This window comes from Sceloporus occidentalis, unplaced genomic scaffold (genome assembly GCF_023333645.1).
Source record: "Sceloporus occidentalis isolate IW3139 unplaced genomic scaffold, rSceOcc1.0.p SCAF_28, whole genome shotgun sequence".
NCBI classification, from domain to species: domain Eukaryota; kingdom Metazoa; phylum Chordata; class Lepidosauria; order Squamata; family Phrynosomatidae; genus Sceloporus; species Sceloporus occidentalis.
Window position 1 is genome coordinate 3,417,848 of NW_028317008.1, and position 27,098 is coordinate 3,444,945.

General features: G+C 40.0%; 2 protein-coding genes across 5 annotated transcripts; one reads left to right on the forward strand and one right to left on the reverse strand.

Annotated features, from left to right (window-relative positions):
• Positions 1 to 1,132: 1,132 nt before the first annotated feature.
• On the reverse strand, positions 1,133 to 13,679 carry LOC149299441 (FAS-associated factor 2). Its single transcript, XM_089486218.1, has 11 exons — positions 13,617 to 13,679; positions 7,651 to 7,719; positions 6,751 to 6,885; positions 5,356 to 5,432; positions 5,139 to 5,277; positions 4,330 to 4,415; positions 4,165 to 4,256; positions 3,894 to 4,071; positions 3,048 to 3,219; positions 2,054 to 2,197; positions 1,133 to 1,315 (listed from the first exon to the last, which is right to left on the reverse strand). Exons 1-11 carry the CDS (start codon positions 13,677 to 13,679, stop codon positions 1,133 to 1,135), a joined length of 1,338 nt encoding a protein of 445 aa, XP_089342344.1.
• Positions 13,680 to 19,413: 5,734 nt separating this feature from the next.
• LOC149299442 (clathrin light chain B-like) lies at positions 19,414 to 26,725 on the forward strand. Of its 4 annotated transcripts, XM_089486087.1 has the most exons (7): positions 19,414 to 19,551; positions 19,603 to 19,643; positions 22,434 to 22,482; positions 23,882 to 23,999; positions 24,717 to 24,828; positions 26,128 to 26,181; positions 26,554 to 26,725. In XM_089486087.1, exons 1-7 carry the CDS (start codon positions 19,414 to 19,416, stop codon positions 26,723 to 26,725), a joined length of 684 nt encoding a protein of 227 aa, XP_089342213.1. The 4 variants fall into 4 exon arrangements, with proteins under 4 accessions (XP_089342213.1, XP_089342212.1, XP_089342215.1 ...); XM_089486086.1 differs by having other exon boundaries at positions 19,414 to 19,609; positions 22,433 to 22,482; XM_089486089.1 differs by lacking the exon at positions 26,128 to 26,181 and having other exon boundaries at positions 19,414 to 19,609; positions 22,433 to 22,482.
• The last annotated feature ends 373 nt before the right edge of the window (positions 26,726 to 27,098 follow it).

The following is a 27,098-nucleotide window of genomic DNA, read 5'->3' on the forward strand; positions in this document are numbered from 1 at the left end:
TTAATTTAACTATGCTTATACTCAACAGGCCACCTGGCTTATGCCGCAGGGCACCCTGCCATATACCTTATGAATCTGAAGTGTAAGACGCGCAAATATCCCTTTTGTTTCAGTTGATTGGGTGTTTTAACAACGTGTAAATCATACACAGCCATTTACATAATTTATAGTTAGCTGGGCAAATTAGTCTAAGAAAAATTGACAGTTTAACTTGGGGGGAAACATATTTAATTGACTAATCTGCAACATATGCAGAAAGTAGGTTCCACAAAACCAGTCTTCCTTACATTCACAGGCATTCAATACATATACACACACACTTAGCACACAGCAAAATTCTAAAATGTTTTTAATTTATATTTGGAATAAATTATAATCTGGAATATAGTCCAGTAGGGACATATAGAATACTAGTGACAAGAGAAGGCATCTAAGCAGGGAGACCAGTCACTATATATTGCCTTTATTACAATACAGGGGGTTGGTAACCATCCCCAATCCCAAAGCAAGATCAGTCACACACACACACCTTGCTACATGCAGGATCTGCCAAAATCCATTCAAAACTGAGCAAAGACAGCTGCCAAACTCTCTCCTTTGGTCTTTTAGAAAGCAAGAAAAAACTGTTACACAGAATGAGGAAATCATTTTCCTCTTGTTCCTCGAAGGAGTAAAAACCTCACAATAGTTATCCCCAGAAATCTAGGCAGAAAGTGAATTTTGGGCTGTTAACTCGTTAGAGAGGATTCTTCCATTGCCAAGATAAATGGGGGGGGGGAATAGAGCCCTCCTGTAGGTGAAAAGGCTTTGTCAGTTGCAAAAAAAATTAAAAGGAAAGAAATAACAAATATAGATGTGGAACCCTGCAACATCTACCTGCATCTTTATGTTCGTGGTCACTTAGCCATTGTCCCCTTCCAGTGAGGAGAAAAAAAAAAAAAAACACTGCTACAAACTGCTTTACCCTCCTTGCCAGGGCGAGGATACAAGGATCCAAAGTCAGCAGCAGCAACCATTAAAAAAATAATGTTATGAGATTAAGTATCTCATTCCTCCCTACCTGCTTTTTTTCCTATTTTTTCCTTCATTCCCAAGCTTCTTGGGATGCAAAAATATATATATTTATATAGTGTCAATCGTCTGTGAGATCCTGTACAAAGAGTAGCTGGGAGCGACTGAGTCCAGCCTCCTGGAGGGTAGGAGGCACAGGATCTTCCTCGCTGGGAAGGCACGGCAGCACTCGTCGGGGGAAATTTGCCACTATCTGGAACTTCTCTGGAGTCTCCTTCAAGGAGAAGAGGAAATCGTGAATCACCTAAAATGGGAAGAATAAAATGGTGTTAAATAAAAGCTTGACATCCGGTTTCCAGTAAAAACAAAATAATAATTAAAAAAAACCATTAACAGATACACAAATGGCCAAATAATTTGTAATGTTACCCTGGAGTCTTACTCAAGTGATTATTGGGCCAACAGAAAAAAAGTCTTGGCAATAACAGAACTTAGTGCCAACCGAATACACCTTTTACAAGCAGTAATGGTATTCTCCTGACAAGCACATGATATTCATCTGAAGGAGAACATATCTACACACTTCTTGAAAAGAATAGTAGGTCTGCTATCTTAAGAGGAAACTTATACCATAACCATTACTCAGAACAGATTAGACCGAACAATGCGATTCCCACCGCAACCAGAAGATATGTTCTTGTGGTAACGATGGATCCCCTCAGTACAGTGTGTCAAGCAAGACCATACAAACATGGAGCATGACTACAAAATACAGCGTAATTTATCAGTCATCAATACACAGCCTCCCTGAAGACATGCCCTCCAACACGACTAAGGACTTAGCTGCCAATCACAAAGTCTAGAACTGGGGTCGAAGGGGCAAGACATGACGCTAAAGCCACAACAATGAAAGGAAGAAGCACACACTGATAGGCCTATAAGTTAAATATATGTCCTGACAACATACTAGAGATTAATGTGCATAATAGAGACAGCAGCAAAATGTGGCAGCTGCAATAAGAAGTTGGACCAGACCACTTACTGATAGGGACTGTGTGAAAAGGAATCTCCGCTCCACTCTTGTATCGTTTGGCATCTTGAAAATGATTTTCAAACCATCGGGATGATCTGGTGGCGGCTCTGCAGGAAGACACTCAGATTTCCGCTCCTTTTCTTCCTGTAAGTTCTGCAAAAGAGGTGTTTATTATATATACAGCATTTTTCTAATATCGGATAAGACAACAATCTAAAAAATAAATGCAGTCTTAAAGGTTCCTCCGTCATTAAAGCACAGGATTCTTCCTTGGTAATATATATTAAGCTGCAGGTTTTAATTCACTGTTTTCTGTGTCTAGCTTGGTTTTAGACTGACTTGATTAAAGGCTAAGCATGTCTGCTTCATCAGTGTATAGTTTGCGTTGCTCTCACAGAAACTAATAGTAACTATGGCAGCTTGGGAAACCGCTCCAGAGCCCATTCACTGGTTCAGTCTAAGGCATAAACATCACACATTATAAAGTTAAATATCACAAATATATCACAATCTAGGAGAAATATACATGTATGACACCCATTCTGCACCAGGTGCAACGGCTCATTTGGACTGCCGTCCCCATGACCATCATTATTCAGCCATATTTTATTTAAGCAAACAAACAAAATCATAAAAGGTGTTATTGACTTATTTATTTAGGATCACATAGCCGACTTGCTGCTGGGTGGTACGACATTTCAGCCCCTCTACGGCAAAGTTTTTCTGCAAACACTTAGCGATAGTAAGGAATGCAGTTTTCTAGTAGGGGCCACTTTGCCAATCACATATCCCATACATGGTTGGCAACAAAAAGGTTCCAAAATGACTGAGACGGCATCATGAAAAATGGAAGACCACAATAATAAACCCTCATTGTTTATAGAGATTGGGTGATCTGACCTCCATGTTGGAGTTTTACAATTTCGCTAAGTGCTCTGGTAAGTGTTAGTGTGAGATTCTGGTAAGCTGCACCCCTAGAAAACTGGAGTTTGGTAAACATTACCTGTTTCTTCCTTTCTTCTGCCAGTTGCCTGAGCTGTTCCTCTTCCTCCTCTCTTCTCTTTTGCTCTTGCTTTTCTCTCTTCTTGCGTTCCTTTTCCTGATCAGCACGCAGTGATGCCAAATAAGCCTCATCCTGTTGTTGCCGCAGCACCTGGGTTTGATTTCGCTCCTCTCTGATTAAAAAGAAAAAAAAATGTTTGTGACATGCTAACAGAACATTAGGTGGAACACACTCAACATTTAGAATCGTCCTACTGTAGAAAAAAATACTCAATGTTCACTCAACTAAGTTACTGAGTTTTGAAAAAGATGATGGCAAACCACAGCATAAACCGTGTCATAGGGGTAAATCTACTAAAGCAGAATGTAATTAAATAATATGGCCCTTTATATTATTATTATTATTATCCTTTATTTATATAGCGCCAACAGTTTACGCAGCGCTTAATACAATACATAAATTCAAGGGATATACCAAGACAAGAATTGACAGACTAAGACAAACTGATACATTTGGTGGAGAGAGCCCTGCTCGCAAGCTTACAATCTAATGAATAGTTTAATTTGAGGCAATGTTGAATAAATCTTATTGGTCTTATTATCTATTGTACAGGGCTGACGAGGCTCCTACAGGAGAAGCTCACTAAGGTTTGCCCTTCATTACGCATAGCAATATCATGGAATTAAATCTGCCATTCTCTCCAGAAGCTGCAGAACTACTAAGTCACATTAGAAACACCCCCTGATAATATTAGCCTGTGTTAAAAAACAACTATTCCAAAAACATGCTGAATGATAACTATATACAGTACTATAATATTATCCCAACACCTACAGGTGTACTTACCGTTCCAGTCTCTCTGACACAAGGTAAGTCTGGTTTGCATCCATTATAAACGTTAGTTGATTAATTAAGTCTTGTGGCTGAATTAACCCTTCCAATCTCCCAACTACAGTCATCTTGCGGTCCTTCAACATAATTATGGCTAGAAAAGGGTAGGTGTTCTCACGCAAGGCCTGGGAAACTGAACATGACAGAAATAAAGGAGAGAAATTAGAAACAGATGATTGTTTGAAGGTCGATAAACCTACAGCATGCGGCACACTGTATGGCTAACCTCTGAATCCCTCCGGCTTGTTGGTCGAGCATGCCCAAAACAGCATCCTACTGTTAATGAACTGAGTCACCTCAGGAGTGCAGAGTGTGTTCCTAGGAGAGAGTGACACCGTTTACTAACACTGCTCCAACATGAGGCGAAGTCAAAGACAAGAAGAAAACACACCTGCAGAATTCATCAGAGTCCTGATGATCTTCACCATGCAGATAAACCAACAAGAACCGCAGCTCCTGCTTGGCATCATTTAGGGCCTGGCAATGAAAAAGCAGATCAGATTAAACATCATTAAAAACATTAACAACACTAACCGCATAGTGGTAACGGAGATGTATGGTGCATTTCTGTAGTAACTATAACATTTATTAGAAAGACCCAAAGAGTGTGCTTTTTGTTTGGCATCTAGTTCCATTGTTTTGTAGATATTTCGTTTAGGTGCTCGCCTTGTGGAGCTACGATCTGTTAGGGTGGTAGAGTCAGCTGTACCTCACCAATTTCCTGGTCTGAAGTTTTCTTCTTCCTTGCCCAACCCCACACTTACAAAAGCTGCCTAAACTAACAACAATTAGCAACGTAACACTGCAAAGGCAACTTAATCATGACAAAAAAATCATACATATATACTATTCATTTTAATCTGTAAACACACAATAGTTTATTTAGAGTAGAAGACTATAACATGTAGGTTCTAGAAAAAGTGATTTTCTCATTTAGTTTCAATAAAAGAATTCCAAACAAAAAAAACTCCTTCATAATTTTCACCAGCTTTCTGTGGGCTTCTTTTATGTCTTTTATTTCCATCTGCATTTAAACAGCTAGGCCATTTCTGGCCTACGCCTGGGGACCTTGGCAAGGCTGACGGCCGCTCGGTAGCTCCATGCTACATTAAGTGTCCTATTCATATAACACTAGGCAGGCAATGGAACATAAGCAAAACTCTAGATTTGGGAATCGTGTATATAAAACTGAAGTCTTACCTGGCTATAGGTCCCCTGGTAAAACACAGGGTGATTTCTGCCATACTTCTCCTCAAACAACTGTATAAAGGAGATAATGTCTCCCACGGGGTCAGTGACACGGCTGCGAGGGTCTGGCCGGATAAAACGAATAGCAAACCTGGACATAAGACAGATACATATGGTACAGAGATTCTTAATTCAGCAGCGGTTACCGGGCTACATGCAGCTCACTTACCTAAATACGTCAAGTAGTGTATAATACGTGATGCGGAATGGAAGCATGATCAGGTAGTAACCCCATCCCCAAAGCCCCTGTAGAAAGAACATTGCATTAGAACGCTGTGCAAGGAATTGAAAAAGAAAACTGTGCCCATACACTGGTGTGAAAAAGGATTTGTCTCCTGGCTGATTTTCAAATATATATCTGGCTGCCTGGGTGCTACTGACGGCTAACAAATAGAAATAGAAGAAAATGTACAATGCCAGGATTTTTTCAGTGTTTTATTGACTAAAAAGAACAAGGTTACAAGAAAACTCTACTTTTCAGTCCCTACCCTACATACAAACGAGAATTAAAATTATGTATACAGATTGGGATAGAAGTGATGAATTAGAGAAGATGATGTAAAAGTGACACCGGAGGTAGAGATAGGCAGTTAAATACTAAGAGAGGGGTAAATTAGTCAGATGGGGAGAGTTGAAAACAATTAAGACAATTATCTGTATGAATGAAAGACAAAAATATTAAAATTATAATCTTTCTAAAACTATCAGTAACTATATCATCAATACCTATCTGCATTTAAATGCATAGAAATCAAAACTAATCAACATCCATCAATAACCCTCCATTCCAAGTGCCTAAACTTATCCGATCCTAGAAATCACTACCCATAACAATCAATATCCATCAATAACCCTGCATTACAATAAGTCAAATTATCCCTACTATATTTATCAATAACTTTCAGCATCTAAATATATAGAAATACTAATCAATAATTATCAATGCTTAGCAATAACCCTCCATTCCAATCAATAAGTCTCTTATATTAGTCCTAATCACATGTATCAATACTTATCTCCATCTAAATACATAGCAATCTATATCCATCAATAACCATCCATTCCAATCTATATCTTGTCAAAAAATACCCCTTACCATATTTATCAATACCTAAAAAAAAAATAATACTAACCAGTTATAATCAAAAAAAAAAAATAATAATGTATACACACATATATACATATATACATACACACACAAAAAATGGATTGGTAAATTGACACAAAAACAGACAACACAAATAAACATTAGTTTCTCTTAAACGAGGCCCTCCCTACATTTACGCCACCCACCCGCGAGATTTTACGCGGGTTTGACGGCTGATGGTCCGCTCAGAGTAAAAGCCGCTGCATGAAGAAGCAGGCCAAAACTTCTCCATAGTCCTTTGAGAGAATAATCAATAACTAGAAGAAGCATCATACGAATTCCTGCTAAAGGCTTTGGATATCAAGGATTTGAGTGTAAGGGGGATGGAGCCTCAGCTACAGAAATAGGCAACAATGTAACAAATAAAAAACACATTTTACAGGACTATATGGCCAACAACAGACTCTCCTAACTCACCCTTGGCTGTGGTCGTGAAACCACATAACTGTATACTCTGTGGTCCGCTGTGTTCACCTGCAATGGCCGGCTGGGAGCAGTATTAAAGACGCTGGGGACCCCCTCCTGTTCATTCAATCTGTCCTGAACAGCAGCCTGGAGAAAAAGAAACGTAAGGAATTCATAATGAGAAACATGTGGATTATTATTCAGTTTATATTTTTAGAACAGATAAAACAGAGAGCTTCAGTTCATACCTTATAACCAGGACCTGACACTTTTTCATTCCCCTTCAGATTTAGAAGTGGGGGAGGTATTTTGTTTCCAAAGAGGGAGTCATTTTATAAGGCTGTCACACTAACGCACACTTACTGTACTACCCGCTCTTGGCCATACTCATGCCAACTAACTTTTAGCCAAAATTATGGAAATTCAAATACACCAAGCACGCTTATCCACCTGCAGCAAACTTAAACTGACCTTTTTCAGAAATAGCAAAACATACAGAAGCTCAAACACAGCGACCACTTTACCACGCAGACGGTCCTCGGCTCTGCTTGGGCACCCATCCTGGCCACACTTACAGCACCGCATACACATACAGCACATCACGCTCTCTTTTCACTGAATGTACATTGATAGAATTATCAGGAGTGAAAAATAGGATGGTGTGTTGAAAGTACAGACTAGTTATTTTAGCGAGGTTAATGCATCTATACAACATTTAGTAGATCTGGAATGAAGCTGCAGGATTGTGTGACATTTTATCAGGTGATCCCACTAAGTGCCCACTAAGACTGTGGATCCCGCTCTTATCAATACCCCAGGCTTGCAAAAGCAGCTTGGACTACCATTGTGGACACAGAATACTTAACGTTCTGTCTGAAAACAGTACCGTTGATTCAGTGGACTGGTACATACCTCAATATTCCAATTGTGTTGCTGCAGGGTTTGGCGACATTGGTCCATTGATTCAATACCTGTTAAGTCCTAAAAGACAGAAAAGGTGGAACATTTTTTTCCAAATTTAAAAGTCTGGAAATAACTTATTACGTGTGTATATATATTTATTCTATATTCCAGGCTCTAAGGCTTTTTTCAATTAAAATGGTAGATATTTGTGTAACATACCGTATTTGCTCGATTATAAGACAAGGTTTTTTCAGAGCAAATGCTCTGAAAAATACCCCTAGTCTTATATTCAAGGTTGTCTTCTAATCAGACCTTAAATAGAGGTCTGGCTACAAGACTAAGATCCAGATCCCCCGCAGCGCTGCAGGGGACCTGGATCCTCCTCCATGGCAGTCTCTGGAGTGGCCTCACATGACCTTCCGGTGCTCCACCACAAAAGTGCCGGCAGCAGCAGAGGTTGTCTGTGCGCATGCCACAGCCGGTGAACATTTGCGGGATGCGCACAGACAACCTCCGCTGCTGTCGGCACTTCCGCCAGGCTTCTTTCACCGGCATGGGCAACCTGCCTGGTCTGCAGCTATGCAGCCCTATAAGCAACAAACTGCAGCGCACTGTGTGTTCTGACACCTATCTATAAGTGCCAGCATTAAATTTTTCAGCAATTTGAGCTACTGTAGCTCGTGTGTTAAATTTGACCACGCAGGCCAGCATCCCCCAACACCAACCCTCCCACACATATGCATCAATAAGCCCTGGCTGCCCTTGACACTGTCGCCGGTTCACCGCTTTCCCTTCTTTACACTACTTTTGATACCGACCACCGCAGACCAAGAACACCCCACAACAAGATGCTCTGACCCAGCCATCTAGTTATCACAATTTGGCCCTTGTAAAAGACACTCATATCCATACCCATTTTTCATCCTATCACATCAACTTTAAGGAAATATTCACTTGCTGCCTAATATATCCCACCTACTGACAGGTGCCATGATAAAATTATCAGTGTTATCCACTTCACTTGTCAGTGGTCATAATGTTATGGCTGATGTTTATATACATACACATGTGGATATATAAACGCACATAAAGGGACAAGAAAAAGTTAGCGACCACTTTGGAATTACTTGTTTTTCTCACTCCGTGTGACTCTCCCCTTTTTATTTCTTTTTTTTTTATTATTATATAAAAGTATAAAGGGAAGTTGATGATTAAGCAAACATCAACATGTCATGTCTATTCCATACACCCCTACGAACCAAACCAGAAAACAAATCGACAAATCTGAAACATAAGTTGTCATATTCCTGAGGTCAATCCACAGCATCTCTTATGTGTCTGGGCTCTCACTGGGCCACTCCAAATGGCGGTTTATTATTTTTTATTTTCAAAGCATTCTGTGGTAGATTTAGTTTGACGTTTATGGTCATTGTCTTTTTGCAATACTCAACTTCAACTGACCTGCAGCTGGTGGACAGTTATTCTTACATTATCCTGTAGGATACCTTCATAAACTTGGGGATTCATTGTCCCCTCGATGATGAAAAGCTGTCAAGGTCCTGAGGCAGCAAAGCAGTCCCAAATCATGATGCTCCCTCCATCGTACTTCTCCGTTGGGATGTTGTTTTCATGTTGGTATGCTGTGCCCGTTTTACACCATTCGTAGTTCTGCATGTTTTCACTCAACAATTCAACCTTAGTTTCATTTGTCCACAAAACATTTTCCCAGTAGCATTGTTAAGTGTTATAGTGCTTTCAGGCAAACAGCAATGTTGTTTGGGAGAGCAGGGTGTTCATCTGTGGTGTCCTGCCATGGACTCCGTACTTGCTCAATGTTTTGCATATGGTAGTCTCATGAACCGAGATATTATCCAGTTTCAATGCTACTGTCGCTCTTGGGTTCTTTTTTTTTTACCTCATTGAGGATTTTGCGTTGGGCCTTTAGAGTCATCTTATTGGGGTGCCCACTTATAGGGAGAGTAGCCACAGTACTAAACCATCCCAGTTTACAAACAATTTGTCTAAGCGTGGGCTGAGGAATATATAAACTCTTTTAGATTACTTCGCAACCCTTTCCAGCTTTATGCAAATTTACAATTCCAGATTGATGGGTTTTCTGAGATTTCTTTTTTGTGAGGGATTGTTCACATCAGCAGATGCTTCTCGAGAGTAGAAAACTTAAAACGTAGAAGTGTTTTTTGGGGTTATTTTAAAGTAGCTCTAACACACATCTCTAATCCCATTTGATTGATTGGACTCCAGGTTTGCCAACTCCTGACTACAATTAGCTTTTGGTGAAGTGATTTGCCTAAGGGTTCACTTACTTTTTTCAACCAGCAGTGTAAATGTTTGAATGATGTACTCATTATTGCAAGAATAATACAATCATTCGTGTTATTAGTTAAAACAGATTGTGTTCGTTATTGTAACTTAGATGAAGAGCATATCATAAGACACATTCATACATGAACTTTGGATATTCAAAGGGTTTGCTTACTTTTTCTTGCCACTGTGTGTAAATGTGTGTATGTGTATATTTCTAATATATATATATATATATATAAAAATATTATATATATATAGCAATTTGAAGAATAACCTGCATTATGTTTTACCCTTTTCTCACATCTAAAGGAAGAAAATGACATTGGCTGTGTGTGTGTGTATATATATATATATATATATGTTAGATTAAGCATGCAAGATGTTTGGTGGCTTCTCAGACGGAACTCATCTCTCCCGCCTATATTTTTCTTTTTATCTCTGCTCTTTCTCACTATCTGAAAATGAAAACAACAGCAGTCATAAACCACAAAACATTTGAGATGTGAGGTTTTACATAGCGAATGACCACGAATCAACTTGAATTTCCAGTGATGCAAGAACCTCTGTGTCTTTTCTGATGTTGCATTTGCCATTGTGAATACAATCTCCCAGCAACCCACAATTTCACACTATGCAGGTGGGTTTGTGGCTTGCTTCACCCTTTATATAAAGCGTGCAGTGAAATAGCATTCAACAGAAAAGCTAAAAACGGACGTAAAGTAAAAACAATTAACCACTTAGCTAGCCGGAGTTTTGCAATAACTATTGCTTTACGAAGGTACAGACAGGGAATGTACCAGTTAGTATTTGTTGGACTGTCTGTACCTGTCTGCCGGGACATATACGGGGCCTTGAAAGACTAAATTGTTTTTAACCCTACTGCTCCTGTTAAAGGGACACTTTAATGCATTTGATAGCTGAGAGGTGCCGTTACACTCACATGGTATCCCACTTACAAATAAATTGGGGGAATCTCCAGAATTTGATCAAAAATTCTCACGCTTTACATATTTATCAGTCAGCTCCAGGACTGGGTTGGCAAATTCTGGGGGGCGAACAAGATTTCAAGAGGGGCTGCTTCAAGCAGCGGCAGGTGTCCACGGACCACGAAGGGTGGGGGGGAAGCTACAGCTTGTTTAGGGGGCTTCCCATGGCACTGTAGTATCCCTTTAATGTTGAAGACCCATTTAACGCTTTCACTTTGTTGAGCTGCATGTGTGCATATGACCTTTTACAAATTCTCATGTACTTAATAACATAAAAAGGAAACTGTAGATGTTTCCCACTTTCTAATAACCTACACAATAAAAATGTGTTCATTAGTTATTTGGGCTGTTGATGCAATGATTTACATGCAGTAAAATAAACTGGAGTCCGTACACAACTGATACATATTTAACTCTGTCAAACCTTCACAACGTTCTATGCTCTCATGAAAAAAAGCGGTCCAAAAACCTATCATGGCAGCACGGAATATCATGAAGTAGCGGAGAGGCAGTCCGAGGGAAGCGCCATTAAGTGCGATCAAGCCAGACTTCCTTTATGAATGGAGGGCCCTGTGTTCTCAATGAACACGATGCTCTATTAATCTGCTGTGAGTGCTGCTGATATAAAAGAAAAATGTAAGAAAAAAAATAGAATAAAAACTTAAATAAAAAAAAATGCGCCAACAGGTTGCCAGCCGATCTATAATTGGGCACACACAAAGAATTTTTCTCATCCCTCGTCACACAGGGGATCAAACATTATGGCACATCCAGCGACCTATCGCCCCCTCCCAATTAAATAAATCACAAATTATGAGAAAATTGCCTTTTTTTTTTTATATAAATAAGCCGATGACTCTGGATTACAACTCCATCACACTCACCCAAGCTTATAAAACAGGAGCATGAGAAAAGCAAAAAGCTGGCATACTTGTAAAAACGTATTCTTTTTTAACTCTTTCTTTCCAGTGAAATGAGCGCATCATGTGGTGTGCACTGTAGATTTAAAAAAAATATACGAAAATCCATTCCTGTGGGGCAGTTTTGGTATCTGGAGATGCAGCTGAATACATTTTGAATGTATATACTTTTGTGGGGGTACTAAACGGCCTTAAATGAGACAGGCTTCAGAAAATAAAAGCTGAAAATTTCAAGTTTGGAAACAGGAACGGGAAAGTTCCAATTTGTCCCCCAAAAATACATAAATGAATGATTTGGATTGTAAAATATTCCCCCAAAATTTTTATGTATTATTCATATTAAGCGTAGGACTATACTAAAAAATAATATTTTTGTTTTATACAGTACCATCAAATTCCGCGGCTCTATCTGTCCTCGAAAAAATATATTTTGCGTGGGTACACAAAAAATTAAAAAAGGAGAATCATGGTTAAGAAAACAGTATAAAAATGCAGAAAAAGTCTCAGGCTTTTGGGAACAAAAGTGTCATAAACTTAAAGAAATAAAAAACACCAATATAGTTGATCAGATCAATCTAAACACTGGACGAGCACTCAAATGGTACTTCTGCATAAATATGCTCATTTCAGAAGCAATAACCATCACCCACATCGCTTGTACACCTCAACAGCTTCACAACGGAAATGCAGAATCATCATATTAAATAGTTGGCTGCCAACTTCTACTCTCTCTGACAATATACTTCATTAATTAAAATAAAAAAAATATATAATTCATTTTGCTTTCAGCAGATCAGTTTTTATATTAAAATAAAAAAACACAAGTTGGAGTAACTCCAGAACGTTGAAGAAAGTCCAGATGTGATGTACGGAGGTTTTACTCTACCAAGAGGGTGGTAGAGAAATGGAACAGCCTCTCGTCAGACATGGTAGAAGTTAATACAGTGTCATAAAGCTATACAGAATATGACACAAGACCAAGGACTAATTAAGGTCTAAATCTCTATATCAGGAAATACTGGGCAGTCGAGATGGGCTGAATGGTTCTTATCTGCCGCCATATTCTATGTTTCTATGACATCCATGACTTGACAAAAGTCGGCGCACTTAAGAGCCAAATATCTGGTGCATCCAGAAAGCTCTCCATAAAATGTTGCCCATGGCAGCCTGGTTAGTAACCTCTGGCTAAAGTCATATTCTGCCCACCTGACACCCAATTTAGTATTGGGGTCAAGCAACAGTGTCCAATTCTTGCTATTACAATTCGACCACGGACGTGTTGGAACGTCTTCGTACAACTGGCCTTTAATAGGTTAAAATGCATAAAGAACAAATCTGCATGTAAAGTGCAGAAATATCCAAGTCACGTGATGCGATGGGCTCAACTGCAGCCACTGTGATGATCTCCTGCACAGTGAGGCAATGCTGCGTGTCACTTTCAATGATCCCGGGAGCTAGACAGCTTACACACACGGTGCAAGAGGCCCTATGCAATTGTGTTACACGTCTAGTATCTGGAGAAGAACTCTCAGCACTGCCTTTACGCCATGCCGTTACAGCGCGACCATCACTTCATTATAACACACAACTTTTCTCGATGCCATGGCAGCCCGCGGTCTGTACTTCATACAAAGCTAGGCCAGGCCTCCAGCTGTAACCAGACACCCGGTCCCGCCTCTCCACACTTGGTGTACGCGGTCTACAAACCGAAACCCGCGTCCGCGCAGCTTCCGCCTCACTCTACCTGAAACTGAAGCAATTTTTCGGTTTGCTCCTGGCTCAGCTCTCGCTCCTCCGGCGCCGCCATCTTCCCTCTCCGCCTTCCGACCCGTCACTCCCATTCACCGGAAGTGACGACGCAGATCCAGGTAGAAAAGAGGAAGTTCCGTCGAAGCCCACCATCTTAGTTCGGTGCTTAGCAACGAGTGCATTTTAGGAAGTTCATGTAGCTGTCAGACTAGCGTCGGAGTTGCCATACGCTAAATTTGGAAGAATTAATAAAATGGAAACGTGTTTAAATAATCATCTAAACATGATTATAAATGTTACTTGCTGCAAACACAGGGATTTTCTTTTATAAATGAACACCAAAAAAGCACAAAAAGTACAGGCATTCTACACTTCATTAAGTGTAAGTTCTACACAAATTAAGAACTCGTATCTGCGTCAGTATATATACAACTAACCACACAAATCAGTTAAGAAAAAAAGAGTACACATGGGATGTAGTTAAGCGCCACTTCTACAGGTTGCTACAGGGAATCTCTGGGTTTTGGTGCACCCCACCCTCTTCCAACAACCGCATGTATTCCGCAACATTGGACCTTCTACCCCCATCCCGCAAGGGTGGGCTCTGGGTAGCCGAAGCTGGAAAGTTGCCCCGGTATGTGTAGACTTAAGATTTTGCATGTGTGACCCATTTTTTCATGTGTGTATAACATGCAGTAAATCCATTGTGCCCTACAGCATTACTTTTCTTCGTCAGACCAACTGGCGGTACTAGCCTGAGCTGACAGATCCCTTACAAAAAATTACTGCACTTTTTATGAAGTAATACTGCAGTTTTTTGGACATGAAAAAACTGCAATACTGCACTTTTACTGCAGTATTACTGCACATTTACTGCAGTTTTACTGCAGTTTTACTGCACATTTACTGCACTTTTTTTTTATATTGCAAACCTACAGTTGTACTTCAGTGTACTGCAGCTTTATTGCATTTGTACTTCTGTACAAAAATAACTGCAGTAAAACTGCAGTACAGTGAAGTACAAATGCAGTAAAACTGCAGTAAATGTGCAGTAATACTGCAGTAAAAGTGCAGTATTGCATTTTTTTCATGTCCAAAAAACTGCAGTATTACTTCAGAAAAACTGCAGTAAATTTTTCGTAAGGGATTACCCACACGTGAACCCCTGTATTGCCAAAAATAAAGATGCATTTTGCGGCTCTTTGGACATGTGGTTCACAGTGACCATGGCACGGTGACACTAGAGATTCATTCACGAGAGCAGACTAGAAGAAGCTCCAAAAACATACTGAATTTTAGGCAGTCAACTTCCACAGGTCTGGGCATGACTGGGAACTCTCCGGGTTTGACCTGGAGATCTCTGGGTGAAGCATTGGTTCTCCGGGTCAACACCTGAATCCTCCGGGTTGAGAGAGCGGGGTCTTGACGCACCTCGCTCCCCACCCATTTCCCCTTTAAATGGGGGTGTTTCCCGTGGTGTCAGCGAGACCGCCCCTGATGCCAGATGATCAGCCCACCGACGTCAACGGGAACGTCCACCGATGTCAATGGGAACGCCCTGGGGCATCCCTGGAGCTAATTAACTTGGATTCATTTCTTGTTGGAAGAAACACAGAAGTTAATATACAGTGGGGCAAAAAAGTATTTAGTCAGCCACCAATTGTGCAAGTTCTCCCACTTACAAAGATGAGAGAGGCCTGTAATTTTCACCATAGGTACACTTCAACTATGAGAGACAGAATGAGACAACAAAGTCCATAAATCACATTGTCTGATTTTTAAAGAATTTATTTGCAAATTATGGTGGAAAATAAGTATTTGGTCAATAACAAAAGTTCATATCAATACTTTGTTATATACCCTTTGTTGGCAATGACAGAGGTCAAACGTTTTCTGTAAGTCTTCACAAGGTTTTCACATATTGTTGCTGGTATTTCTGATCTCCTCTAGAGCAGTGATGTTTTGGGGCTGTCGCTGGGCAACACAGACTTTTAACTCCCTCCAAAGGTTTTCTATGGGGTTGAGATCTGGAGACTGGCTAGGCCACTCCAGGACCTTGAAATGCTTCTTACGAAGCCACTCCTTCGTTGCCCGGGAGGTGTGTTTGGGATCATTGTCATGCTGAAAGACCCAGCCATGTTTCATCTTCAATGCCCTTGCCGATGGAAGGAGGTTTTCACTCTAAATCTCACGATACATGGCCCCATTCATTCTTTCCTTTACACGCATCAGTCATCCTGGTCCCTTTGCAGAAAAACAGCCCCAAAGCATGATGTTTCCACCCCCATGCTTCACCGTAGGTATGGTGTTTTTTGCCTATTGCAGATTCAGTCTACCCAGCCTGGTGCAAGTCTACAATTTTGTTTCTGGTTTCCTTTGACAGCTCTTTGGTCTTGGCCATAGTGGGGTTTGGAGTGTGACTGAGGTTGTAGACAGGTGTCTTTTATACTGATAACAAGTTCAAACAGGTGCCATTAATACAGGTAACGAGTGGAGGACAGAGGAGACTCTTAAAGAAGATGTTACAGGTCTTTGAGAGCCAGATATCTTGCTTGTTTGTAGGTGACCAAATACTTATTTTACCGAGGAATTTACCAATGAATTCATTAGAAATCCTACAATGTGATTTCCTGTATTCTTTCCCCCCATTCTGTCTCTCATAGTTGAAGTGTACCTATGGTGAAAATTACAGGCTTCTCTCATCTTTTTAAGTGGGAGAACTTGCACAATCGGTGGCTGACTAAATACTTTTTTGCCCCACTGTACATCCCTGGGTACTTAGGGAACTAAGCCAAGAAATGGCCAGGCCATTGCTTTTGATCTTCAAGGATTGTCTCTCGTCTGGTATGGTGCCAGAAGACTGGCGTAAAGCAGACATGACACCAATAATAAAAGATGGCTCAAAAGCTCAGCCAGGTAACTACAGACCTGTGAGTCTAACATCTGTGGTGGGGAAATTATTTGAAACATTGCTAAGGGAAATGCATTTAACCAATAGCATCATAACTAGGGGACAACATGGTTTATTTAATGTCTCTACTAATGATCTTGCGGTTGGTATTGAAAGCCACGTGTCAGTGTTTGCAGGCATTAAATTGGAGGCAACCAAGTGGCAGGTGAGTTTTAATCCTGACAAATGCAAAGTTATGCATTTTGGGAAAATAAATGTTTAAATTCTACCTTAAATGGGGTTGCGCTGGAAAAATCATTCACTTGGGAAAAATTGTAGACAATAAACTTGGCAATGGTGTTCAATATCAGGCAGATGCTACAAGGACAGTAAGATATTGGCTTGTATAAAAAGAGGTATTCACTCACAGGAAATATATAATTTTGGCATTGTAAGACTCCGCCTTGAACATGCAGTGCAAGTCTTGGCACCTGTTGTTAAAAAAACAAACATTATAGCTCTTGAACAAATGCAAAGGCAGCTACAAAGCTAATAAGAGGAATGGAACATTAAGAAGTTACATTTGTTTACTTTACAAAAAAAGGCATTTTAGAGAGGATATGATAGTATCATTCAAATACATACAGTGACAATACCAGTCGCTCTCTGACGGCCTGATCATTAATAGGACTGTGCAAAGAACACAAGGTCACCTGGCTCGAAGAAATGAATATTCACTTAATGCTGTGAAAAGGGTTCTTCACAGTAAGGGTTCTTTTTGCCTTCTTCAAGTTCAACAGCAAAGTTGAACTTGATGGACTTGTGTCTTTTTTTAACCTAAATTACTTGCAATGGGGCATGTAGATAGTAATACCTTATGCTTTTAAGTGATTGCATTAGGTTGCGGTGAGCTGTGTTGATGGATAGATGAGACGACTACCTGAACCCGACATGTTGATGTCTAGGACTCCTATTATTGCCCATACATCTGAATATGTTCCCTGCACACTAATGCCCACAGATGAGGATTGTATCTGTTGTGAAATTGATAGCGTCATGCAGGAGTCCTGTAACTGCGAGACACAGTGAGAATTGTTTAGAGACAAGTGTCTACTGTTACTGTTCAGTTGTGCTTGGATTTTCATGAGACTCCATCCCTGAGCAGAGAGCCTGCTATAGACAACAGGTAATAGTTGTATCTGGGTAGAGTTTATTGAAGATGACAGACACCCTTTTTTTGCATTTTCGTTACAAAGCTATGACACCCAGAAACTTTGACTTTGGTATGTTTATATATGTTTGTTAGTGTAGACATGTATCCTCAACAATTTCCTCTTTCCGTCTGCTTTTAGTTAGGCATGGTTCTTTGTTAGCTATGTATGTTTTGCCTTTTTATTCACATGATGCTTATGTGTAAGTATCAAACTATAGTTACATTAATTTCATTGTACCTATTCAACCCTTATGAACAGTGGTTTTTAATGTACACTATATGGACAAAAGTATTGGGACACCTGACCATTACATCAACAAGGACTTTTATGGCATTGCATTCTAAATATAAAAACATTAATATGTAGTTGGTCCCCCCATTTGCAGCTATAACAGCTTCCACTCTTTTGTGAAGTACTTTCAAGTACTAGGAACACAAAACCCATATAAGGTTTAAAACCATTTAAGTTATTTCTTACTACCATTCAACCCTTTAAATGTCTATGTGGACTCTATTTGACTAGTTTGTCCACTATGCCATGCCTCATCTTTATTGTACCCTGTATGAGTTTTATATATATATATATTATTTTTTTTAATGGAAGCACACTTTAAATTATACAAAATGTTAGAATCATAACTGCAGCTGGTCTCCGTGTCAATTTATAAAAAATAAAACAAAACAAAACAAAAACCAAGATACTAACAAAGGATTCCAACTTGGCCCAAACAACTTTAGCAGCTCTCTTCCCGCTCTCAAGGAACAAATTGAACTCCCTGTCTCAGTTCAAGGGGGTATTTAATTGCCTCCCCATGAAATAGTAAATGCAGGTGAGTAAAATTGAGGAGTATTGGAAGTTCAGGACTAGATCCATCACCAGCAGGATCTCAGCCGCTTGTAAGCTGTACAGTGGGGTACTGGCTATCCTACTCAATGAGTGGAAACTATAATACTAGAGTGAAGGAATACATAGGGGCAGCTTGTATTCGTATATGAATTCTAAAGTTATTTAGCACATGCACCTGCCTCTTGTCAATGAGTTTCATTGCATGCATTGGTGCTGGTGGGTGCAGGAGCAGCACCTGCCCCTCTCAATGACTTTCATTTCCTGCATTGGTGCAGGAGCAGCACCTGCCTCGTGTCAATGAGTTTCTTTTCCTGCTTTGATGCTGGTGGGTGCAGGAGCAGCAATTGCCTCGAGTCGTGTCAATGACTTTCATTTCCTGCATTGGTGCTGGTGAGTGCAGGAACAGCACCTGCCTCCTGTCAATGATTTTCATTGCCTGCTTTGGTGCAGGAGCAGCACCTTTTTCTCGTCAATTACTTGCATTGCCTGCTTTGATGCTGGTGGGTGCAGGAGCAGCACCTGCTCCTCTCAATGACTTTAATTTCCTGCATTGGAGCTGGTGGGTGTAGGAGCAGCACCTGCCTCGTGTCAATGATTTTTTTGTTCCTGCATTGATGTTGGTGGGCGCAGGAGCAGCACCTGCTGGTGAACTGTGGGTATGACAGCTCTGATGTCACTCCACTGATCCTCCCTCTGATGTGGAGCGGTAAGAGTCACAGGGCTGGGTGCTGCTCCTGGGAATGGTTTGCTTCTCGCAGTAAAGATCTCATTTGATCCCTAGATCCTCTGATCGAGAGATCACTCCAGCGCTGGCAAGCCTTTTGTATTAAACAGAAACGAACATGTCGGACGATTTTGGCTTCTTCTCCTCTTCGGAGAGCGGGGCTGCGGTGGAAACAGAAGAGGACCCAGCCGCTGCTTTCTTGGCCCAGCAAGAGAGCGAAATCGCTGGCATAGAGAATGACGAAGGTTTTGGAGCGGTGCTGGTGGGCGGCCAAGATTTCTCGATGGACCAGCCAGAAATTGGTAAGCCGCAAGGTGAAAGGGTATCGCCCGATTTGGCGAGCGGCGCGCTGTACTCCCTACAACACTAGTGAGTGCGAGTACGCGCTAGTCCGCAGAGCTTACGCTCACTAGTGTGTAGGCAGGTTTCCAAGGTCACGCAGTGGCCCTGATAGTACTACAGCCTGGTGCACATACCTGCTAAACACTCACAGTTACAATTTCTAAAACTGCAGGCTCTGGTTTAGGATGAAGGCATATGATTTTTTATAATCTGATTAGATGCCACTTAGTGATCCAGTCCCTTGGTGGGTCATTGGCCTCTGTTTGTTGTAAAAGGCCACGTTATTAAAGTTGATAGAGAATGTTTCAGGCTGTGTGTTAGTCTACTTTAATTCACTCTTGTTGCTCCTGATTTTGAGTGATGGCTGCTGTTAGTTTTACTGCAAAGCAGTTTATGAGTTGTGTAACAATTTACTGTCCCTGAGTGCTAGTGACCAACCCTAAACATCAGATTACCCGGCCTTGTTTTATTGCGATATTGTAATAAAAAACAATGGTGGTATTTTGCAACTGTGTACTCAGCTATTGCCATGTAATCTATGTGTGTGTGTATATGTATATATATATTTCAAATAGGGATGCATCTTTCCTTTGAAATGGGATGAAATTACAGAATGGATCGTTTGATACAAAGAAAATAGGGGAATCACATTTTATATTAATGATTTTCTCTTTTGGGCTGTACTGAATGTTAACTGGTAGAATATACTTGTATTAATCATTAAATATATATTAGCTATTAAATATACCTCCATGGGTGGTTCCTTGAACACTTTACTCAGTGGACAATGTCAGCAGATTAGATAGCGGCTACAAAAGCCCAAGGAATCAGATTTGACCCAACTCCAACTCTACTTGTATATGAATATTAAAGCTCATATGTAAATGTTAAGTAACTACCTTGTTTCTGATGTAACAGCCAACCTACTGTAGAAATTATATCATTGGAGAGGTTGGAAAAAGTCTGACCATAGGTTTCTCGTAATCCCAAAACTAATTTACTAAAATGAAAGACATGCCACAGCAAGCGCTGTATAGATTTAGGCTCCCCTCGCTGATGTCCCCTAGGCATCACATGTCTGATGCTGATCAGCCCCTTACAATGCAGTTGTAATCCACCAAGAACATTTGCGAAACAAATGGACCCCCAGCCTTTTGCGGGATTGAACAATAGAGCTGCAGTAATTATCACAAAGCTCAACAGCAGAGATAATTTCAGTTTTCAGAGCTCCAAATCCATATTCTTTTCTTGTGCAAAATCTTCTAGCTCAATAAATGTAATCTATGAATCTCATCTTTTGTGAAGAGAGGAATGAAGGTCAGATGGGCAATTTATTCCCAAATGATCTATCAAACAGCTAGCACGCTTACATGATTTTGTCTCTGGAAAAGGCTAGGAAAAAACATGTGACTAAGAACAAATTAACTCACATTCAGCTGTTTTTTTTTTCTTCTAATGACAGGTCCCATCCACACTTATACATATTCTAGAGTTAGAGAGTCACCTGGTTAAAACATGAATCTTCTTTTGAATGTTCAAAAACCTATGGTTCACAAAAACATAACTAGAACTTTATGCTTGATGTTTGATGCACAATATGTAGACTTTTGTCTTAAACTACTGGATGGCCCATGGCAAACCAGTTAGGGTTGACCAGGTGTTGACCAGCGATCAGCTGGTGACTAACTAGTCCCATTGGGTAGATTTGTGTAGCCTGCCAGCACCAAAATATGCTGAACAGTGATGGTATTCCATAGTTTGTCCCTATCATGTTTACATTTACGTGTGAATATATGAAATGAATGTAAAGATTACATACTACCACAGTACCTATATAAGGAAAGCATTATATAATGTTAAGGGGTGGTATATTATTGCATTTTACAATTCCTTAGCACTTGTTCTGCTTTGTACTGATTGCATCTCTAGTATATATAATATATGATATTGTGTGTATATAGAAGTGCTTAAAGGCAATCCATGAAGTGGAAAGCAAACTGTGATATGACTGAACAGGGAGAGGCCAGTAGACGCAACTCAAGGAAGCATGTTTGTGTTTCATATAATTAAGGGAGGGAGCACTTTTTGCTCTTTTTGTATTTTTTTCATGCTGCACCTGTCTGATTATAAATGACAAAGGAGCATTCGTTATACTTTTACCTATTCAAAATGTTAAGTCCCACACACCAGATCAGAATTCCCTTTTCTTCTTGTTCTATTTATTGATGGCATGCCAGTTTATTCCATACGGCTATTACGGTTTGAGGGAGTGAAAATTATACGTAGCGTTAACAGTGGTACATTGATACAGAAGGAGAAGAATATACAGCTTTTCCAAGGATACAGTATTTGAGGAGGTTAAGGGGGAATGAGACAGAAGATGATGGGCTTTTGGCTGAGGGTGGTTTGATTGTAGCAAAAGGGCGTGGAGAAGTCAATGGTGTGGAGATCTCAAGGGTAGGAGAATGAACAGTTTCCTTCATAATGTAAATTGAGAGTATTGGGAGGTTAGATTGTATTCTTCACAGAGTAGTACTTTAGTGAACGATTTGAGTAAAAAGTATGGGAGGTTCTCGCAGAACGAGGTTGGGAATTTCCGAGAATATGTTCAGAACAAAAAAATCCTGAAGATATGAATGCAAGAAAGTCATATTAAGAGAGAAGCAAGTGGTGGAAAGAACAAAAAAGGTGGTTAGGAGAGTGTATGGAGATACGATCACAGATATTAGTAGCACAGTGATGTCAAGGAGTCTTGTTCACCATTTATTCAGAATTACACCGTTTTGATTTTGCAGTGGGATTTGATGACCTGGTCACCACCCCAGTGAATGGAGACATATATGAGGTAAGAGTGGACGTGTCGTTTGTATTAGACATAAAGAGTGCTTTTATACATGGATTAGAGGCGACAATTTTGTGTTGTAGTATTTTGACCAGTATTGAAAAAACAAAAACCCTTAAATCAAGATTGCCACTTGTATGTATGACTATGTAATCTGCGAGGATATAACCCTGAAATTGAGAGACAATTAATGTAGTATTGCTTTGTTTAATTCTTATTTTTTTCTTTATTTTATTTGGGAGTAATGTGTTTGATCTTGTATTTGTTTCATTCCTTATTTTTGCATTACATCCTACTCTCAGCCCAATCTGGACATTAAAACAGCAAGGGTTACACAAACCCAAACAGAAGGGGCATCATCTAAATTTCTATTTAAGTGTTCTCATATAAATAAAAATTTATATTTTTTTATATATTTAATGACAGGTGAAAAAACTGTAAAAGTGATACCATCAAAAATATCTTTTTTGTATTTTACATATTTTTGGCTTTATAATGTATAATATTTAGTGTATTTTATTTGCTAAAATATTTATTTTATGTACATACTGCCGTTTTGGGATTAATTTAGAGGCATTAACTGACCCTCCCACTTGACAGCACGGAAGTTCCACCCGACTTTTTGGTAGCTAAGACTGAATGAGCGAGAACTTTTGAGCTCACTGTGTGATTCAAGGAACCGGTATTGGGAATGGGTGTTGCTTGGGACAAAACAAATAAGGTGTGGAGTTGTCACTCTAGCATTTAGACTCAGTAAACATCAGTCTGTAAGGACTGTGTGGCGTTGTGGGAAATAAGCTATGAGATAAATATCTGGATTTTCTTTTAAATTATCTGTAATATATTAAAACAAAACTACTTGAATACATAAGTGTTTAAATTCACAGTCAATTCAATCAGATCTTTGGTCTTTAAAGAAGAGTTCATTCTTTTTCTCGGTAATGATCCTAATATTCACTTCATTTTGCAGCAAACTGTGGCATAAAATGCAGACAGCGCAATAAAACAAATAGGTAATCCATTTTAGATGACACTGTGGTATTGTAAACCTTACTTCTCACAGAGCTTAGTGTAATGAATGTAGTCTATTGTTCTTGAGATAGTCTGCTATTCTTAGCAGGGATCAATAATAATTTTCCAAATTAGCTACGGTGACCCAGTTTCTCAACAATCAATGTTCCAGCAATGGATGTTCACTTGTTATTTTCTGAGTCAGTGAATTGTACCTAAAGTAGCAAGGGTTTACCTTGTTCTCTAAGGTAAGTTCTTCATTTTCTCACTAAGTTAACATTTGCTTTCTACAGATTTTATTGGAATAACGTTGTTCTCATGTTGTTTTCTCCAAGTCAATGGAAACAACAAGTCTATAAAATACTAATGTATCCTACATTTGTTATTATAGGATGTTGCTGGTCTTGGTGATGGTTATGTAGCAATAGCTCAGGCGGACCGACTGACCCAGGAGCCTGAAAGCCTCCGAAAATGGAGAGAGGAGCAGAAAACACGTCTAGAGGAACTTGGTAAGATACAAGGTTGAGAATTGATGACGAGGGATTAAAGTTCTATGTCTTTCTTATCTTATGGGAAATGTTCCTATGTAGTGATATTAAAATGTCTGAGACCATCGGGTTAAGGTTTGTCTATTCACAGCTGGTCTGCTGTGTCATATGCTTGCATTTTTACATATTTGTAGGAAAATTTCCTTTATAACAAAAGGATAGTACACCTTGGCTTTGAGATGCAAGATGTGAAAGTTTGTCCACACATATCTCCTGCAAGTAGCTGGGGGGGGGGGGGGGCGGGGGAAAGGGGCAATATATATATATGGACAATAATGCAAAATCCATTCATGCATTTGCAAAGGGCACTGCACAAAAATGTAAAGGGACCACTCAGCTTTTATATGGATTAAAATGTGTCCTAAAGATTGTCCCTTTAACCCCCCAGTCCCTATAGACATACCGGTCCTTACAAAAAAAAAAGGTGTCACAAGATGCCATCATGGACGTATCTACACGATATGATTTTTTTGCAGCTGCCTGTTTGGGATATTTACATTTGTAAGAAATATCATTTGCAGATTAGTGTGCAAGTAAGTCTTAAGGTGAATTTTTGCAAAATGTATTGATCTAAATAGATTTGCTTGATAACAAGGGTACCAAGTTCCAACTTACTTTTGTGTTACTGTCTTGGAGAACAAACAGTTATGATTTACACCTTTCCTCTGTGCCTCCCAGATGCAGCTTCTAAGGTGACAGAACAGGAGTGGCGAGAAAAAGCCAAGAAGGACTTAGAGGAGTGGTATCAAAGGCAGAGCGAGCAGATAGAAAAAAATAAAATTTCTAACAGGTATGTGATGACCTCTGTGCTGTACACAGAGAATATCCTTATACAGGATTGGAAGCACTGATAAAGTTGCATGGTATCTTTAAATTATTGACAGATGATCCCTTCTTGTAATTTAAAATCACCAGATCTATTTAAAAAATCCTGCAGTTACACCAGGCATGGGGTCGGGGCTACCTCGGCAGTTCTTGCCCTGTCAAGTTTTTTGTTTTTTTTACTTCAGTCTGTGAAGAGATGCAGGCGGTGGTGTAACTAGGAACCACAGGGCCCCGGTGTGAAAATTGCCCCAGGGCCCCCAACTTCACTAAGCTACGTACCCCTTAGTGCCATCTTTGGCCCACAAACCAGCTTGCCTGTGCCATCTTTGGCCCACAAACTGCCATCAGTTCTCAAACAGCTTGTCTGTGCCCCCCAAACAGCTCGACTGCGTCATCTTTGTCCTCAGCTTTTCAGTGCCCCCAAACTGCCTGTGCCATCAGTGCCTCCAAACAGTTTCTGTGCCGCCATTGTTCTCAAACAGCGTGCCTGTGCCCCTGCCCACACTACTTACCTTCAGGAGTATCTGATCGGATGATCTCTACACTCTCCGAGCTGTCAGCTGCAGCTATTACTATACTTAGCCTCTTTAAAGGCGACGGACAAATGGGACAATTGGGTGCAGGGGCCGCCTAGGCCCCTAGAGTGGGTTGCAGTTGCTACCATGATTGTTACACCACTAGGTGCGGGATTTTCTGGACATTTATAGAGATCAAATGTATAGCTGTAATCTCCCATTTAAGGGGTATAGCTGCATAGCAGAACCTTATGGGTAGGATTAGTTATATCATACTGAAGGAGATTTTTACTCTGTAGTGGCACAACACTTGTGCTTCTCCTCAGTGTGGACTTACCATGGGGCAACAATTTTTAGATCCCAATTTAGTTGGCCTCATACACATTTGCAATAAGTAGGTCCTTATGTTGTCAGTGGCTGTACAATGTGCAATATCATTAAATGGATGACAATGACTGAATATATATAAGTGAATAATATGGTTCGCAATACAGTTAAAGATAATAGGGGCATTTCATTTGTAGACCCTACCCTACTGTGAAAAGAAATAATGTCTCTGACATTTCTACTAACATTAATGCTGTATACTTACTGCAAAGTCTGTTTCTATGTTTCTGTCTCACTGGATTTCCTAATATCCTATTAACGTGTCACTTTCCTGTTCCACTTGTCCTCTCTCTCTCTCTCTCTCTCTCTCTCTCTCTCTCTCTCTCTCTCTTTCCCCCCTCTTTTCTACGCTTCTACCCCAGGATTACGGACAAAGCATTTTACCAACAGCCTAACGCTGAGGTCATTGGTTATGTGTATGTTGACTTTATCCAGTTCATTGTTGTCTGTGATGGTTTTGTCTCCGTTGCAACCTGTGTTCCTTAAATGCACTGTGATAAGTTTTTACTCTAGTAAAACAGTCCAAGGATTAATACAAATAATATTTATAATAACATGTTGTTATTATGAGTAATGATAAAATTATACTGCCTGTCAATAAAATATTCTTGTAAACCTAGTTAAGTGGGAGTTTTAAAAAATGGTTTGTTTTGTCTTTCAAATATGATTGGATAGCCCCTGTTGGAGCGCAGTATGAATATCAAAGTAAAAATTATGTTAAACCTATTAGAGAAAGGGAAAGACTGATACGTCTTCATGTTGACTTACCTGACGTTTCTTTGTCGTAGAGCATCTGACGAGGCCCTAGTGCCTGAGACAAAGGATGAGGAAACTGGGACTGAATGGGAGAGAGTCGCCCGACTATGTGATTTCAACCCCAAGAACAGCAAGCAGTCGAAAGATGTATCTCGTCTGCGATCCGTACTCATCTCCCTGAAACAAACACCCTTATCCCGTTAACCTCTCTCTCCTTCTGTCTCTCTGAACCTCGCTTCACCTCCTCGCATCACATTATACCAAAGAAATCATCCCAAGAAGGTTGGGCATATGATGCTTTCCGCTGGAATAGGCCTATAAACCCTACATTTCCACCCAAGTAATGAATGGAAAACATCTTTAAAAAAACAAAAACAAATGTCCCTTTGAGTTGTGTATTTTATGCCCATACACTCTGAGAAAGGAACATGTAATGATGGCTTTACAGAAGCTTTGTTGACATATCTATTTATTGTCTCGAGTGCCTGGCTTTAATGGTTGCCTGCTTTATATCGAGCGTGACGATTTTTTTGGAAGGTGATTGCATCACCAGACTGGCCGTTCAAACACATACTTA

Coding starts and splice junctions, on each gene's coding strand:
- LOC149299441 (XM_089486218.1), bottom strand. CDS start 13,679: ATGGCGGCGCCGGAGGAGCGAGAGCTGAGCCAGGAGCAAACCGAAAAA. Junction 5,433..6,750: donor TTTCACGACCACAGCCAAGG/GTGAGTTAGGAG, acceptor TTCTTTCTACAG/GGGCTTTGGGGATGGGGTTA. Junction 5,278..5,355: donor ACACTACTTGACGTATTTAG/GTAAGTGAGCTG, acceptor TCTTATGTCCAG/GTTTGCTATTCGTTTTATCC.
- LOC149299442 (XM_089486086.1), top strand. CDS start 19,414: ATGTCGGACGATTTTGGCTTCTTCTCCTCTTCGGAGAGCGGGGCTGCG. Junction 19,610..22,432: donor AGAAATTGGTAAGCCGCAAG/GTGAAAGGGTAT, acceptor TTGATTTTGCAG/TGGGATTTGATGACCTGGTC. Junction 24,000..24,716: donor AACACGTCTAGAGGAACTTG/GTAAGATACAAG, acceptor TGTGCCTCCCAG/ATGCAGCTTCTAAGGTGACA.